This window comes from Nothoprocta perdicaria, unplaced genomic scaffold (assembly GCF_003342845.1).
Source record: "Nothoprocta perdicaria isolate Ctin4 unplaced genomic scaffold, notPer1 scaffold_582, whole genome shotgun sequence".
Lineage (NCBI taxonomy): Eukaryota > Metazoa > Chordata > Aves > Tinamiformes > Tinamidae > Nothoprocta > Nothoprocta perdicaria.
The window spans coordinates 49,641-67,654 of record NW_020455846.1 but is presented as its reverse complement, the minus strand read 5'-3'; the positions used below and the strand labels follow the sequence as shown (position 1 = coordinate 67,654).

Genomic DNA, 18,014 nt, shown 5'->3' with positions numbered 1-18,014 from the left:
AAAGGGAAAGGAAGGGAAAGAAAAGGGAAAGGAAGGGAAAGAAAAGGGAAAGGAAGGGAAAGGAAGGGAAAGGAAAGGGAAAGGAAAGGGAAAGGAAAGGGAAAGGAAGGGAAAGGAAAGGGAAAGGAAGGGAAAGGAAAGGAAAGGGGAAGGGAAAGGAAAGGGAAAGGAAAGGGAAAGGAAGGGAAAGGAAAGGGAAAGGAAGGGAAAGGAAGGGAAAGGAAAGGGAAAGGAAAGGGAAAGGAAGGGAAAGGAAGGGAAAGGAAAGGGAAAGGAAGGGAAAGGAAAGGGAAAGGAAGGGAAAGGAAAGGGAAAGGAAAGGAAAGGGAAAGGAAGGGAAGGGAAAGGAAGGGAAAGGAAAGGGAAAGGAAGGGAAGGGAAAGGAAGGGAAAGGAAGGGAAAGGGAAGGGAAAGGAAAGGAAGGGAAAGGAAGGGAAGGGAAAGGAAGGGAAGGGAAAGGAAGGGAAGGGAAAGGAAGGGAAGGGAAAGAAAAGGGAAAGGAAGGGAAGGGAAAGGAAGGGAAGGGAAAGAAAAGGGAAAGGAAGGAAAAGGAAAGGGAAAGGGAAGGGAAAGGAAGGGAAGTGAAAGGAAAGGAAGGGAAAGGAAAGGGAAAGGAAGGAAAATAAGCCCTTTTTTTTTGGACTGATCTAAGCAGCTCTCTGTAGAGTGAAGGGCAGAGCAAAAGCTACTAGGAATGCTGACCGCTTTTGTGGAGGGAAGCGTATATGGAGCACCTTAAAGGAAATACAGCCACGGAAATCTTGAAACATGTAAAGTCCTTTTTAAAAATCCGTTAAAAAGGATTAAGGATCTCTATCTTGAATTAGGCTAATGTTTGCATCAACGCTGAGAGATTGTGTCAGTCAAGACCGTGGCCGGGAAGGATTTCTGTGCGCGGCCGGTGCAACGTGCCAGGCTTGCGCGCAACGCGACCCAGCAAACGTGACCTCTGCTCAGCTCGAAATGAGCTACAAGTTTCTCCCGGGGAATTTCCCGGAGGTTTTGTGCCAAACTGCAGAGTGTCGGAATTCTTACCGACCTGCCTACAGCTGGGTGCAGTCAGGTGGTAGTGCCTCAGTTTCCCTCAGCAAGAATTCAGCGCCTAGGCAGCGTCAATATATGCTGAGGTTAAGCTTAAAACACATGAAGAAAAAAACAAAAACCAGTCATGTCTGATTCTGTCTCAAAGCTGGGGTGCTTGCTGCTTCTGCCATCTGGCCAGGTTTTGTGCTTAAGACAGGCCGGAGAACTTTATTCTTTGAATTGTTAATTAGCCACCATGCTAAATGCCACTTCTCTTTGCAGTCTGACTTTGTTCAGCTGCAGCTCCTGTGACTGGATTTAGCCATCTTCTGCCCTCAGAAAGAGTATTTCCTGGCTTCGTATCCATGGAAGGTAAATTTTCTAGTACTCAGTCATTTTTTTTTTCCTACTTTCTATCGAAGTCGTTCCAATTCTTTGGACTCTTCTCCGTTCCGTAGCCCTCGAGCTCGAAATGGTTTCCCCATTCGCACTGACTTCTCGTTCCTGCTGCCCTCCATTTGCTCTTCTCCTGCTTTCATGTCAGGGTATTCCGGGCTCACGGAATGCCAGCGTGCTGTGGTCTTGGTATTTGGTTGAGTTCATGCTCCTGTGCCTCATTATTCCCAAGTGCTTAGATGATAACTCTTTTGGTTTTCCAAATCTGATAGCTTCTGGAACACAGTTGGAAGGAAACGGTGTTAATTGCGCCTATCTACACTTACAGTTTATGACGTTGTTTGTAATTGCAAAACTGGAGACTTTCCCCTCTCTTCTCCCCCTTTCCGCCCCCTTTTCCCCCTCCCTCTGTATTTTTAACCACTTTTGAATCTCACATACTGAGGCGTTATGTAATCTTCCCTGTGGTCCTTTTCCTACAGGCTTCAGCCCTATCTTTGAAGCCATATGACATTATTCCACTGCATGCAGAAGATAATTTACAAATGCATGCCAAAGATTTCAGTTTTCCCTGAGGATATCTGCAAGTCATGTATTTGAGTGTTAATATTCCATATGTTAATATTTTAGATAAAATCTTGTTCTATGTAAAAAGGAAAATCTGCAACCTTTTTTTTTTTTTTTTTCCAAAAAGAAGATTTTTCTGTTGCTAGCGGAACAGTAACAGGATACAGAAGCCACTTCATATCTACAAAGCTCAACTTTGTGCTTCTTGTTGGCTTCTTGAGACTGTGTCCATAATCTATTATTGATGCTAGGCTGTATCACTTTATAACAAGCTTCCATAGCAGCTAAAAATATCATCCATTTCTGAAGTCGGTACTCTGACTTTCCCAAATATTTCCTTTCCCATATTTCCTTTCCCAAAATATTGAACTCAAACTGCCAAGTATTATTCTGATTACACCAGAAATATCATTTTCCGTCAGCTACACTTTGTCTCGAGCATTTAACGTTTTCACTGGATATTCAAGTTTCGTGGGACAGCTCATGCTTATCTTGCTGTGCGCGGGGGAATGTCACTGTGGTTCCTGCCTGAAGAACCTTTTCTCCAGGCCCTCTTTTCCCTTGGAATCGCAGCTGCTACCTGGCCCGCTGTGGAGTAAAGGTTTAGAACTGAGGTGCTTTCAGCTTCCTAGGTCTCTTGGTTGATGATATGAGCGGCCCCCGAGCTGCATATTTTGGGGTTCCAGGATGGGCCCCGTGTTGCGCCGGGTAACCTGCCTCGGAGGCGCTTGGAGCTGTCGCTGGGAGCCAGCTCAGGTACCAATTTAGCAGGGATTTAGGGGAGTCTGACCCTCTTCTTCTCTCATTAGCACTGCATCCTGTGACCCGTGTTCCAGGTCGTGTGTTCCGTGGAAGCTGCGCCCCTGCCCCCTCTCCCCCTTGTTTCCCATGTTGGGGTCGTATTCCGGGGCATGTGCCGGTGTGGGGCACCACATCGCTGATCACTCTGTGTGCCTCAGCCAAACGGGGCGTTTGTTGTTTAAATAGGAACTTGGGCTGGCCCTGCTTTTCTGCTTAGCCATCAGTTAAAGTATATAACGTTTCTCATATAAGTGTCCTCTTTCTGCACTGTTAAGGTTCTCCAACTTCAGCCGATGCCTTTGTCCCATTCCCAGTGTGAGAGAAACGTGAACACCTGCAGTGGGCCAGCATGTGCGCTTACTTGTCGAGTAACCCCTCTCTTTTCTAGGTTTTGCTGCTCTAAAATTCTCTTTATCTGATACTTCTTTATCATAAAAAAAAGGAAGTGGGAAATAGAGTCAAAAACTAGAGCTAGTGTGAAAGCTATAAAACAATTACATAATGAAGTAATTATTTTTTTCCGTCTGTGAGAATTAGTATCAGGTGGTATAGGCAGAGATTCTCTCAGGTTATTATCCAGGTAATTTTGGCAGGTCTTGTGAGAAGAAAAGTTGGTGCAGGGTTGACCTTCGCATTTGAGTTAATTTGGAGTTGGGCGTTTATGAAGAAACGGGGATTTTAGTGAATTACTCCGAGCTGTGTCAAGTCTTCAGATGTAAATCAGATTGCCTCCCAGCCTACCTACCTGCTCATTCATAATCCACCTGTCAGCAATGAAACTGTTTTGCTTACAAAAAGTTTTCAGAGCAATTTACTACGGTTATGAGACCATTTTAGTCCTGTGTATCATCAAATATGAAATATGTTTGTTCTTCAAAACCTTGTAATTTGCTCACCCTATGGGACAGGTATTATGTTTTAGAGTTGTTTTACAGTCTAAACGGTGAAGTCCTTGTGGTCTAGAACAGTCTTATAATGCAAACTATCTACTAATAATAATTCTTCCTTTCTTTCTATTTCCCAGCGTCTTTGAGGATGAGAGCATGAAACTGCGGCAGCTGAAACTAGAAAATCAGGTAAATGATGCAGGAGCCGGCAAGAAAGCAGGACACAAACAGTAGCCACCGCTCTTTTCTAAGCAGGGGGGAGATTAAATTGTATGTCCTCTGCTTTCTCCCATTTTTCCTCCTGACAGCCTGGCCTGTTGTTGTGATTTACTTAGACTTATTTTTTCCCTAGGGCTACATAAGGTATGTGGTGTCAGTGAATCCTGCCCTCATTCTGAGATGTGTATGGCTGTATGTGGATTCAGAATCATTGTCGTGAAGATTGAAGAATTTGGGTGATGGAATTAAAAATACTAGGCCTAAGGAACACAAAGAGAACTAATTGCTAACAACTTCTCCGTGTAGATTTTCCTGGATTTTGTTAGTTTGAAAATCATCCTTGCTATAGTTGGTAGGCTTAATTTCTTTGATACATTTATGTTTCATATAGAAGCTCATATGGCTGGGAATGAGGAACCACAAAGCAAGATTTAGTCGAAAGAGAGGAAAGTCTAGGGAATTATCCAATTTAAACATCAAAGGAAAATATTCTTTCAGCTATAAAAAGATTTCCTTCACCCTGATGTTGTGATAGATTTCCAACATCTTTATGCCTTTTTTTATTCTCTTTAAGAATGCACTTACAGACAAATGTTTAGCATGTATCCTAATACATAAAATGTTTCTGTTTCTAAACCAGCTGAGTGCTATTTGCTGAATGCTCTTTGAAGCTGTAATGTATCCCTCCTTAATATTCTGCTTCTGTGACATTTTAAATGCCCATAGATTAGAAGGCTTGAGATGCAAGATTATGATCATCAGGCTGGTCATTCCACATACACCAGAAAACAGTGCATACAGTTCAGCTAGATAGATCAAAAAGCTGAGTTTGAATTCAAGTATGGTTTTTAGAAAGGGCCTTCTATTTCAGCAAGGATTTTTAATCCACATATAGAAGTGTTTAGGGAACTATTCCAGTGGATAATAACTTCCTTTAGCAGTAGGTACTCCTTTACCAGAGTCTCCTCTGGAGATCTTCCAAACCCGCCTGGATGCCGCCCAGTGCCCCGTGCTCTGGGTGACCCTGCATGTGCAGGGGGGTTGGACTGGATGATCTCTAAAGGTCCCTTCCAACCTGAAGGATTCTGTGATTCTATGAAACCAGATTATTAGCTAAAATAAACGATATGGTGAGCTTATTATTCCAAGATGAAGTTCTATAGACTTGGATATAGTCTGTGCTATCACAGTTACTATGAACTTCTTTAAGTTTGGTGATGACAATTAATCTTAGTAGGCACAGGACCTACCAACCTGAAACAATTCTGGGATTCTTGGATTTGATTCCCCCTCAGTCTTTTCTTCTCCAGGCCTAACATGCCCAGGGAGGCTGTGGAGGCTCCTTCTCTGGAGATCTTCCCAACCCGCCTGGATGCCGCCCTGTGCCCCGTGCTCCGGGTGTCCCTGCTGGAGCAGGGGGTTGGACTGGATGGTCTCTAGGGGTCCCTTCCAACCTCAGCCCTTTTGTGACTCTGTGTGTGATTCTTTGTACCTCCAGACCAGGCCAAATGCCATTCACTAGTAAGATTAAATAATAACGATGGTCAGAGGGCTTCGTGATGGTACCTGGCTGTTATTTTCTAGGTTGATATCTTGTGTCTGAAGTTTTGTTTCAGACTTTTAAAATTTGATTATGTTGGCAATCACTTGCAGAATTCATGGCTAGAAACTTGCAGTAAAACCATATTGTAAACATATCCTGTTCCCCCCAGCTATACACCTTGCAGCGATTTGATAAGAAATGTTAATGGTCTCTTATTTGTGATTAGATATTTAGGTTGGAATGTTAGCTCTGGAAATCTGCTTCTAATATTTTCTTGAATAATAACATGCCCTCTGAAGAAACACAGATGTGATTAGCAGATCACCAGCAGGCCCTGAGATGGGCTGATTGAGCATCATAGCTAATACTTCACCTAACTGAATTTGAGTCCAGCTTCATCATGTTTAAAACCTTTGACCACACTGAGAATCTGATTTTTTTTTTTTTAATTCCATCTTAGTGGGGTAAGTTTCAAAAGAATAGACAAGTCTGAGGGTAAAGCTGCTCTGCCACCATGTGTAGACAGAACAAACTGCTGCCAACCGTCCTGTCAGTGGGCTAGCAGATTTTCTACATCTCATGCAAGAGAAACCACTATTGCTTGAGAGAAGGAAGAAGAAAGGGCTCTAAAAACACTTATGCCCTAAGGGATTGTATTGGTGCTCTTTATCTGATGGATGCTTGGAGACTGAGGAGAATTTGATGAAGAAAGAGCGTTTTATCCTCCTGAAGAGGAACTTTCAGGAGGTTTTTAAGGTGTCTAATAAGCAGACAGGGATAAGCTGCACCTCCAGCAGAGAACTTGCCCATCGTTGGGCAGAGTGGTGCATTACAGAATATTGCAATACGATTCTGTCCTTCATGCGCCTTACAAGTTACAAGAATTAAGCACATGTGCCTTTAAAATAATTGATATTCCCATATACCTTGATTTGTCTTCAGGAGTTGTTTCTACTTTTGCTTGCTAGGAAATTGTGAGCATCAAAACATATTGGAAAAGAATCTTTTTGTTTTTACAGTTCTTTCCTTTCAGCTCAAATTACATGGGAAAAGTTTGCAAGGTAGATCAGATTTCCTATCACCGAATCAAGTCCAGTATATTAATGACTGAATTTTCTGTCTCCTTCCCTTCCTGTTAGTTTGCCTGTTTTTCCTCTGCCAGTTTCTGAGCTGTGTGTTGTGAGCTCTCCCTATTAGATGACAGCTCTTGTCATATCTTTTCCCTTTGCAAATCTTAATTTGCTGGATTGTGAAGGTATTCATAACTTCAGCACAGTGAACTGAATGATAAAGCCTTGGTTAAGGGTTTTTAGAAATGGTGTATGCTAGTATAAGTCTCTGTTGCCGTGTAATGCCTGGGTCAAAACCGGTCATCTTTAATGTGACATTTTCTGATAATCTTGGAGATGAAACCTTAGCAATATAATAAACTTGTTTCTCTTAATATGAACTTTGTTTAATTGTACTGAACGGTGAGGGAAAAATATCCATTCCCTAAGTGCACCACAAGTTGTTATCCTAAGAAGCAGGGTAGTAGTTCCATCATTACATCATGCAGCAAAAAGAATGGAGAGTCCTTGTGAGCTGCTGGATCTGCTCTATCCGCTTAAATAAGTATCATGCACAGAGTAATAAAATCAGACAAACATGTATATTGGAAAATTTGCTTTGTGAAGGGCTTCATATTGCATTCGAAATGACTCTGCTGAACTTATCTCTATGTGTATGAAGGATTTGTGCAGTTTAGACCGAATAAAAGGAGTTAAAATAATTTGCTAATGGCCTCAGGATAGAGCAGTAAATGAGGAAGTGTCGTCATGCCCACTCCCCACCGGTGGGACAATCAAAGGCAGCCTCTCGCTCCAAAGGCATTGGAGCCGTGTCTGTGTCTAGGATTTCTGCTAGATTAGAGCATTCCAGGTTGCTCAGTGATCTTAGTTAGTAACATGCCCTTGCTAATACCTGCTCTCAGCCCCTTTGGATCTGGTTGCTCATCCCTATTTCATGCTCTGCATTTCAGAGAGCTCTCCTGGAGAAGAAGCAAAGGAAGAAACGCCTTGATCCCCTGATGGTTCAGCCAAATCCTGAGGCAAAGCTGCGTAGGTCAAAGCCCAAAGGGTGCGAGGAGCAGGCTCCTTTAGTAGAAAACCCAATTCCTTTCTGCAGTGAGGCTCCATTACGTGGTAAGCAAACACTGTGATTGCAGTACTTCCCAAAAAAGCCAGTGCCTGCACGTCATGGCAGAGATGGTCACCTACATTGCTGTGATGGTGGTCTGGGAGAAACAAGATTGATGACACATCTCTGTGAAAAAGGAGAATTGTACCCCAGCGTGGCTGAGCACTGCTGAGCTGCAAAAGCAAACAAAAACCTTATCTTGAGGTTTGTGACAGCTGAGAATCCTCTGCCTCCCAGTAATCTCCCTTTTGTGTTAGGCTAAAAGCAACTTCCAAAATGAGGTAGGAGCTTCTAGAAAGGTAGGGAGATAAGAATCCAGAGGGAGATATTAGTGTGCCTTAAGCATTTCAGCTCTCATAAAAAAAAAAAAAAAAAATACAATCATGGTATTTATAAATGGGGAAAACTGATACCTGACATGTTTAAAGCAAGTTGCTCATAATTTCCTGACCCAAGTTAAGTGAACAAAAATAAATTGGTAGTTTAAGGAGAATCTCGAGCAAAGAAAGATTAAATGAGGGATTATCTTGGGACACCTCTGTAGTGGTAAAGTTTTAGGCTTCTGGATTCTCCTTAATTTTGGTCTGCAGGCATTGATGGACCAGCTGCTTTCCTGAAATCCGAAGTGCAAGATTTAGGGAGCAAACTCCAAGCTCTCTCTGCTGGATCTTCCATAACAGAAGACAACGCAGATCAGGAAAATGATGGAGAGGCCCTTACAGAAACATCAGGCAAGCCAGATCTGCAAGAACTCCTACAGAAACGGGGTAAGATAAGGGGACAGACTTCTTTTTCTTTATTTTAATTTTAAAAATTTTCCAGTAACATTAAAAAGTATGGGATGGTGGAGGGTAGAGGAGGAGGGGAATATCATCAAGCAGATGTCTGTAGGACTTTCCTCTGAAACACACATTTAGTAGTTTCTCCATTCTGTGGTTAACTGCAGTTTCTCTTTCCTGACATGCTGGTATTAATTAGAGAGCTAGTTACATTTTAGAGCTTTTTAATGTCTTCTATTATTTCTGGCCTTTCCAAGGAAGATGGTCACAAAGCTGCACTTCTCATTTTGCTAAAGTTCAAGATAATTTTATTTTAGATTATCATATATAGACTTCTAATACCCGATGACACAGGGACCCTTTGCAATCAATAATGCTGCACTTAGTTAACTGCAGAGGAGACCTTCACGAAAGGTGCTCTTCCTGCATCGGAGCATGCCACAGTCAGCAGGTTTGGAGTTGTATTTTCAGTAGTTGGAGATGCACACCTCACATTCGAGTGTCCATCCATCTCTGCCTGCCACTGTCTTACCTTGCTGCCAGGACCACAAGAAACCTGTTTGTTGCATGCTGTGCAAGCACTTTGCAGAAAAACAGAAGTGCCTTGGTTTCATATGGTACACAGCTTGTTTTATTTGGTAAAACCTGTCTCTTGGAATGTTTCCAGAACACCATATGAATTAAGATACTAACATATGTAGAAACACTCTGCAACACAGCAGCTGTTTGCCTATGGATAGCAACATTATACAAGAGTCAGGACAGGAAGCAGGATAGAATGCCTAAATAGAAACTTCAGGGGAAACTGGTAGAGGGAGAAGGTAAACAGTGAGCTTTGAAGCTGGCCGGAGCACTGTGATTAAAGCCTTTCCCCTTTCCAAAGGTACTTTGGGAAGTTTTTGGCAAGTTGTTAAAACTACGTTTTTCTGTTTCATCTGAGAAAACTTCCATCGATGCCCTTTGTTTTCAGTGCCATGTTGGAATATTGCTCTGTTACTGGTTCATAGGAAAGGACTCGGATCAACAGCCCGATGCTGTTGCTATTCTTTAGTACTTTGTGCACTTTTCCATTTCACAGCTGAATCATAGGAAGGAAATCACAGAACAAGATGATGCAGCTCCAAGTGGAAGGAAACTCCAAACAGTAATGTGTACAGAGTTCTTCCTAAATTGCTTTAGCCAGAGTTATTTTAGTTATATACCGCGATCATGAATGAAATCATAAGCTAAGCAATAGAGTGCATCATATAAAATGTGTAGCGATAAAAGTCAAGCAGCTGCTTAATCATCGGCACAGTGAAAAGTATCCCCAGTGCTTTGAAATCGAAGGCTTGGGAAGCAGTATTCCACAAGAGGAAAATAAGCAGTTGGAACAGCTGAGATGATGAGGTTAGGAGCAGAAGAGCTCTGTAAGTGGCATGTGTGAATTAGGGATTCCATGCACTTGTGATGCCTTCTTTCAGAGGTTGCTTGCTTGATCCTCTATTCTGACAGGAATTTCAGGCAGTTTGAATTTTGATGAGGAAGACACAGAAGAGGATGAAGAAACTAGTAAGAGGCCATGTCCTGAATCTGAGAGACCTAGTTCTGCAAGCAGCCTGAAATCTTCTGCAGTAAGTGTCATGAAATCCATTTCCAGTAAGCATTGGGCACATACTTGTGTTTTGGTACTCACACTTTGAGTGCTATGTTAAAACACAGTAGTTGCAACTGCAGTAGTTTGTGCTCATTCCTGAAGGCAGATAAAGGTCAAAATCATCAGGTTTTCTGACTGGCAAGTTGCACACAAAGACCTAGAGATCAAAGGAGCAGTGGCAAAGGAGTAGAAGTTATCTTGAGTGAAGAAAAGACAGTGATTTAGCTACTCCTCAAAGACCCTTTAAGGAGACAAATGAGTCAATTGCCTCTGGAGTGAATCTCACCAGGATGACAAAGAGTAACTTAACTCTCCCTGTGAGACAGATCTGTTCAGAGTCTTTCCTAAGATCAAAAAAAAAGTCTTCAGCCAGGGTTTTTCTCAACAGAGAAACACAGGTGGTTTTCTGATAAACTCCTCTTTCCCAAATATCCTTCTCTTGAAATATAAAGCCTTCTGTTTCAACTGACCATTCTTTTCTTGGTCAATACAACAGTCTCTCATCTGATAATCTGCTAATATGATGCCTCTCCCCACAGGAAACAGGTGCTTCCTGTACTCCAGCCCCTCAGGCAGATGCACAGCTGGGAGAGGTGGAGAACTTGGAGGACTTTGCATTAAGTCCAGCGCCCCGTGGTGTTACCATCAAATGTCGAATCACTAGGGATAAGAAGGGAATGGATCGGGGCTTCTTCCCTACTTATTACATGCATCTGGAAAGGGATGACAACAGAAAGGTATGGGGGCCAGCGCGCAGTATTTTGGCTAGGGGACTCCTACCACAGACCATTTTTGGTGAAATGGGGAGGAGTGCATAAATTAAGAAATTATTAAAAGCTGAGGAGGAAAAGGATGCTGATGAGAACTGCTTAGCTTTGGCACTAAGCAAGGTTTAGAAGCAATAGCATAGTGAGAAGGTGAAAAACCAAAGTATAAAAAGTTACAGGATAAAGGTAGAACGGAGGGGCTGAGTTGCTCCAGGAGAAAAGGAGGGAAGATTTAAAAAAAAAAAAAAAAAAAAAAGAATTGCTTTGAGTCTAGACTGAGGGAGCTAATTGCAGGATTGGGATTTCAGGCTCTTCACTTGCAGAAGAGGTCAAAAGTTTGGAGACAGTAATGCCAGCACGGAGCAAAAATGGGAGTGAGTGAGGGGAAACAGCCGGCAGTTTGGGCAGCGATGCCGAGTGATGTGTTCTTTGAAAACTCCAATTTTGATCAAAGTTTTGCATTTCCAGACGTTCCTCCTGGCAGGGCGAAAGCGGAAAAAGAGCAAAACATCAAATTACCTCATATCAGTTGACCCAACTGACTTATCTCGGGAAGGGGAAAGTTTCATCGGAAAACTCAGGTGAGAGCCACAGATGGAAAACAGAGCCAAATATACAGCTTCTGAAGTAGCAGAGATTGGATTTCTGGGATAGTTGATTTGGAATTGCAAATAACAGTAGTGAACTGATGATGCACAGGGGAGTGCCTGGAGATGTATAAGCAGTTTCACTATGCTGCACAGCTACCTTCAGAAGCTGACAAAATTTACCACTGATGCATCTTTCCCTTTATGTCTCTTCCCCTTATCTGATCTTAGGTCAAACCTCATGGGGACTAAATTTACAGTCTATGATCATGGAGTTAACCCAGTCAAGGCACAAGGTCTAGTGGAAAAGGCTCACACTCGACAGGAGCTTGCAGCCATTTGTTATGTAAGTATAGTGCTTCTCTCCTTTTTGTCCCCTTCATTTCTTGTAGCCCAACTTCCAAGGAAGTTGTACATATACTCTTAAACAAAAATAGCAGAGCCTAAAGATCAATTGTTCATTCTTCAGGAACATTCTATAGTTATCTAGATAAGATGAAGACCCAGTCAAAGACTCAAGGATGTTATCATGTTTAAGCCTTCTTCACCTTCACTAGCAATATTTTAGCATCTTCTTGCCTCAGATGCCATTTTTTTTCCTGAGATCACCCTTGTCTGATTTTATGGTAAGTGTTTGTTTCATTAGAACAATAGAGAAGTGCTCCAAGTTAACTAGTACTATGTATGTCTTTAAGTAGTACTATGTACGTCTCAAGTTCTCAAAATGGAGAGAGGCAGCTCTTCTCAGCAGTAAATGTAATTGCACTTAATGTAACTGCCAGCACAGTTGTAGCTAACAAATCTGTACAAAGCAGTACAGATGGGAACTTAAGATCAGTTTTGCTGTCTTCCTTCAGTGAGAGAGAGTATCTAATTTCCTAAAAATACTGTCTTTGTTATCTTTCAGGAAACCAATGTGTTAGGATTCAAGGGTCCCAGGAAGATGTCTGTGATCATTCCAGGAATGAATATGAATCATAAGCGAATCCCAATCCGGCCACAAAGTGTGAGTTTGGTCACGTTTCTGGAGGAAAGAGGCTAAAACTTTCTCCTAGAGATCTGGCTGCTACTGACAATTACAGCTGTCCAAAGCAAGGTTGTTGATGGCAAAGAGTGTTGGCAGGTTTCATGGCCAGGAAACCTTTTACCGTGCAGTGAAAAGGTCTTGGTTGATGTCCTTGCCTTTTACCTCACTTGTACACGTCTTTGTCTTTATTGGTGAGACCAGCCCTTGGGATCCCAGAGTGGCTGATACTCCAGGGGGCTGAGCCTCAGAGGTACCTCAACAGGCTGGAGGGATGGGCAGAGGGAAACCTTACGAAATCCAGTGAAGTGCCAAGTCCTGCATCTAAGGAAGACTAAGGCCATGCACCAGTTTGGGCTGGGGTTGACCTGCTGGAAAGTAGCTCTCCAGTAAAGAACGTGAGAGTGCTGAAGGGCAACAAGTTGAGTTGACCATGAGCCAGCAATGTGCCCTTGTGGCCAAGAAGGCCGATGGTATCTTAGGCTGCCTTAGGAAGAGAGTTGGCAGCAGGTCGAGGCAGGTAACTGCCCTCCTCTACTCAGCCCTGGTGACGCTGCATGTGGAGGATTGGGCCCAGTTTGGGGTTCCCCAATACAAGAGAGACCTGGAACAACCGGAGGGAGTCCAGTGAAGGGCTACTGAGATGATTAGGGGACTGGAGCACCTCTCCTATGTGGAAGGGTTGAGAGACCTGGGCATGTTAGGCCTGGAGGAGAGAACACTGAGGGGAGGATGTAAGCGACCTGTAGGTACCTGAAGGGAGGGGGTAAAGAAGGTGGGACCAGGCTGTTTTCAGTAGTGCCCAGTTATAGGGCAAGAGGCCACAGGCACAAGCCGAAACATGGGAAGTTCCATCTGAAAAACAGGAGAAGTTTTTTTATTGTGAGGGTGACTGAGCACTGGAGCAGGCTGCCCTGAGAGCTTTTGGAGTCTCCATCTGTGGAGATATGTATGATCTGAGCAGTGTGCTCTAGGTGACCCTCTTAGTGGGGCAAGGGATGGATGGAGGGTGGACTAGTTCATCTCCAGAGGTTCCTTCCAACCTCAACAATTCTGAGATACTGTAAAAAGTCTATTTGAAGATATTTTAAAGTGTGGGATGAAAAAAAGACTTCTGGTTCAGATCTCCCTTACGGTGGGTTTCATGTTTAGTGTGATAGAGAAGAGGGCAGGTAGGACTGAGTAAATAGAGATATTGTCGGTGTTATATTCTAGAAAATAGTATTTGCAACAATGTTTTGAGTGGATATTACAAGACAAAAAAGAATCTTTTAAAGAGTGGAACCTGAGAGTCATATGAACTTGAAAAAAATATATATTAATTTTGTGGATGGGAGAATTGAATCTGGAGATGATCCCTTATTCCTCATCTCTCTATTGGTATTTTCATCTCCATCAAAAAGTAGAGTAACCATTTCATTTTTTTCTCGCATTTTCCTCAATGTTTTGTTAGCAGGTAAGCATGACTGAAATGCAAAGTTGTACTGAGAAGCTGTCACAGCCCTCAGGGTTTGACATTTTGGGTTTGTTTCCTTCTCTGCAGTCTGGTGCCAGCAGTTAAACAATCTTGTTCCATCTTTTAAAGAGGAAAAAAAAGTGTTTCTAGATGATGTAGATGATGTTCGATGGTTATTCTCAAAGTTCTCTTTGCATCTTTATAAAATTAATAGAAAATAAATATAAAAATGAGGATATAAAGTAAGTAGATTAATTTGAACAATAAGCTTTAATGAAAATTTAAAAATTGATTATCCTCAAAAATCCATTATACACTAATACCAGAGTATATGACATAGTTGTATTAGGGAGACGTCTATAAAAGGTGTTCCTTGATCATCTTCCTTAAATAATTTCAAAATGTCAAATTGTGTTCTTCTTTTTTTATTGGTAACTTCTGGCTTATTTCAGACTGGATTTTATTTGTTTTATAACTGTTAAATCACAGATCATTTGTTTTCCTCACTACTGTTGGCAGTGCGTTATCATTCCCTCTCTTTCTCAAACATAACGTGTTGTTTTGTTGCTTTATCACTTTTTTTTCCCTCATCTCTATGTTTCATATGGGATCTTGATGGGAGATCTTCTCCCATTAGATCTGGTTGGATGACATTTAACTTTTTTAAGGCATAGTTACAGCCCACTGTAGCCTTTAGACTTCTTACTAAAACTCTGGAATTAAATCAGATGATTTTTCTTTGGTTTAAAAGTTACAAGGTTGCAAATGGGAGTTGGATCCCTTTGGAAAAAGCTTGTGTGAGTCTTGGAAATGATTCTTGCTAACAGGGTAATATGCTGGGCAGGGGGGAAAAGTGATACCCATGACCTGTGGAGCTTACACTTGCTCTGTCTCACTCTTCTTTTTCTTTTAGAAAAGAATTTAAGACAGAATTTCAGTGTTGTCATTGTGCCCTGTTAAACAGGGAATGACTTTCAAGTGGTAGAGCGCACACATCTGATAGAGGCAGTACTTAAAAACAGATTCATCCGATCAAATCTGATATATACATTTATTTCCCTGGAACAGGAGCATGAGAGTCTGCTATCAAAGTGGCAAAGCAAAAACTTGGAGAACCTCATTGAGCTGCACAACAAAGCTCCAGTCTGGAATGATGATACTCAGTCTTATGTGTTGAACTTCCACGGGAGAGTCACCCAGGCCTCAGTGAAGAACTTCCAGATTGTCCACGACAACGACCGTAAGAGTCTCTAAGAGTCCCCTAGAGTTGGGGGATTTGTCATTACAGTATGGAAATCCCAGGATATGCTGTAAGGTTTGGAAGGTGTAGGACTCCCTTCTTGGAGAAGGGGGATAAAATGGAGAAATTTTATGCAGGGTGGAGTTGGGGATTCCCGATCCATTAAGCAAATGATAGGAGAATTCCCTTTTTTGGGGTGGGTGCAGAGGCTGCTGTCCACAGCTGTGCCAAAAAAAGGGGACAAATTTAAGCCTCCCAAAGGGAAAGCAAAGGATTAACATGGCACCTTCCGCCCTGCCAAAGAGTAGCTTGAGCCTTGGCTCTGGAAAAGAAGGTAATTTCAGCAACACAGTCACTCTAGAGAACAGATTTCAAAAACAGTTTGGTAAGAAGCAACCAGGTTTATTTGGTGTACACCAAACCACTGACTGCTGGTTTGGTTTGGTTGTTCCTAGGTTTTGCCTCCGTGTGCAATTGTTGGTCTCTGAGTGTTTCTTTTCTCCCCAGCTGACTACATTGTGATGCAGTTTGGCCGCGTAGCAGAAGATGTGTTCACTCTGGACTATAACTATCCTCTCTGCGCTCTCCAGGCCTTTGCCATCGGGCTCTCCAGCTTTGATAGTAAACTGGCCTGTGAATGAGCGAGGCGGCCGAGCCGAGCCGCGGAGCTGCCTGCCACCCCTGCAGCTGCTGCCTGCGCTCCCGGCGGAGTGAGGAGAAGTGCCCTGAGGGTGGAAGGGAACTGGAGGACCAACTTCCGCAGGCTCAGCGGAAAGCAAATTGCCACCCCAAGGGCACCGTGGTAGTTGACACTAGGTTGGCTGGGGAGACTGTCCCGAGACGGAGCATTCCTTGTGTGTATTATGGAAGGAGAAGGCATGTGCATAATGGTTTGGGTGCCGGGATTAATCCCGCTTCCAGAACCTCAAAGCAGACGTTGCATTAGGGCAGGCGAAGGTATTTGGGCCACTAATTGGAACCTGTTCAGTTTGGATGAGAAGAATAGTGGTTTAATGCCCAGGGACCTCGGATCTTCACTAGTACCCCTGGAGTTGATGCTGCTGATGTGGCTCTCAGATCCTGGAGAGATTAATTCAGGAATAGGAGGATAGTTATGGCATGGATTCTGTTTTGCTCTGTGTGTTTGTAATCTTGCTGTCTGTTACAACACTCAGAGAAAGAAATGGAAGGGTTCAGCTGATGCCTCTGCAATTGTAGGCAGTTTTCAGCCAAGAAAGAGCTGGAGCAAGACACTGGTTTTAATAATCCACTTCTCTCTTTATGAAGAACAATTCTTTGTTACGGCTGATGGTCAGGTTTACTTTCACTCTTCTAATGGCTCCATATCCCTCGACAATCTTAACAAATTAAAAAGGATCAGAACTCAAATAGTCCCTTCGTAGTTGGTGATACCCATCTAAGTTATATGGGGATATCCACATAGCCCTTCATTTTGTTGTTCTTAACTACTTGAGAATTAGATTGAAGAGATGATGGAATCTGACTGAATGTAGCTGAAAGTTGTATTGTAACAATTTGCAATTACAGTACAATTTACAGTACTGTTCCTGAAAAGCAGTTTTCTGACTAAATCTACATTCTAAGCAGACCTTTTTTTTAAAAAAAAATACACATTTGTAAAATTTGGCACATTTTTAGGAATAAGATACTGGCAGAATTCCTTTTTTTTTTTTTTTTTAAATGAGATTATCTGAAATCAAAGCCTATTGAAAGATATTTTATGCAAATATTTTTAATCTGAATGTAGGAAGGAGAAACCTCTTTCCAAAGGACAGTACTGGTGTTTTCAAAGGCACCAGTATGTTTAATAAATAAATAAATAAAGAGCTGCATCATGGGGCTGTGCAAAGTGTCCTTCCGCTGTTCCACGTTTAATGCTGGATTGTACAATACGGAGAATGCAGGACCTAACACAGAACATTTCTTGATTCAAGTGGCCTTGTCTCTTCAGAATGAATTGCTGCACACTCTCCTATCAGCCTCTCAGACCACACATCAGCAGTGTAGGAAAATTCCCAGCCATTATGCATGTCCCTGATGATTCTGGAAAACTGTATCTCTGCGCTGGACCGAGAGTAGCTGTTCTCCAACTATGCATATAGTCCTTGTCAACAGACTAACTGCTTCGCGCTCCCGAAGGACAGAATTCCTGGTTTGGGTCTCCTGACTCCACACAGTGGTGGCTATCCCTTGCTTGTTCAAAATAATGAAAAATTGCAAAGACTTTTTCTCGTATTGCCAGGAAAGAGAAGTATTCATCATAGTTATCTGAAATTCTGTATCCAGGTGTAAACTCTGAATTGTTGCTGAGGGCTCCAGCGAGATCTCCTAAGGTGCCCGCTCGATTTTAGCTGGGGAGCTGTTGTTTTCAGAGTGATCTCCTCAGCATAACACTCATCCAAGAGAAACTGAATCGTGGATGGCTTTTGTACTTTGTGCTCTTCAGGCTCCTCGCTCCCTTGGCCATTCCAGAAAAGCTAAGAGATTGGTTCGAAGAACGCCTTGATCTGTTTGTCTGTCTGCCTTTTGGACTGTATGGAAGAAGCTCTTTTCCATTAGTCTGGGGTCCCCTGAAGGTAGGATACTCATTTTCCATTCGAGACAATTTTCTCCGCGCCGAGAAGGCTCCGGTAGATCCCTTTGCTCCTCCCGTCACCCAGGCCAGCCAGCAGTGACTCTTCAGGCTATTCGGTGGCTTCGGAACGATCCCAGCAGAGTCACCCCGACCTCTGGGGTTTCCTGGCAAGGTGTGCAGACCGACGAACCCCTTCAGTGCTCTTTCATCAGATACTGTTTTACATGAATTGTATTTATATCTTTTGTATCTTAATGAAAATAAACTAATTTATAAATTTTAAAACTTTCATTCTAAAATTCTTTTGTAGGATTT

At 42.6% G+C, this 18,014-nt stretch overlaps 1 protein-coding gene across 1 annotated transcript; it reads left to right on the top strand.

The window, feature by feature from the left end:
* Nucleotides 1-1,362: 1,362 nt before the first annotated feature.
* Nucleotides 1,363-16,633, top strand: TULP3 (tubby like protein 3; the record flags this gene model as incomplete). Its single annotated transcript, XM_026048918.1, has 11 exons — nt 1,363-1,395; nt 3,812-3,863; nt 7,457-7,619; nt 8,205-8,381; nt 9,888-10,006; nt 10,569-10,766; nt 11,265-11,377; nt 11,615-11,729; nt 12,291-12,389; nt 14,932-15,103; nt 15,611-16,633. Coding segments are annotated over 11 exons (1,375 nt in total), but the record flags the coding sequence as incomplete, so codon positions are not given.
* Nucleotides 16,634-18,014: the final 1,381 nt, after the last annotated feature.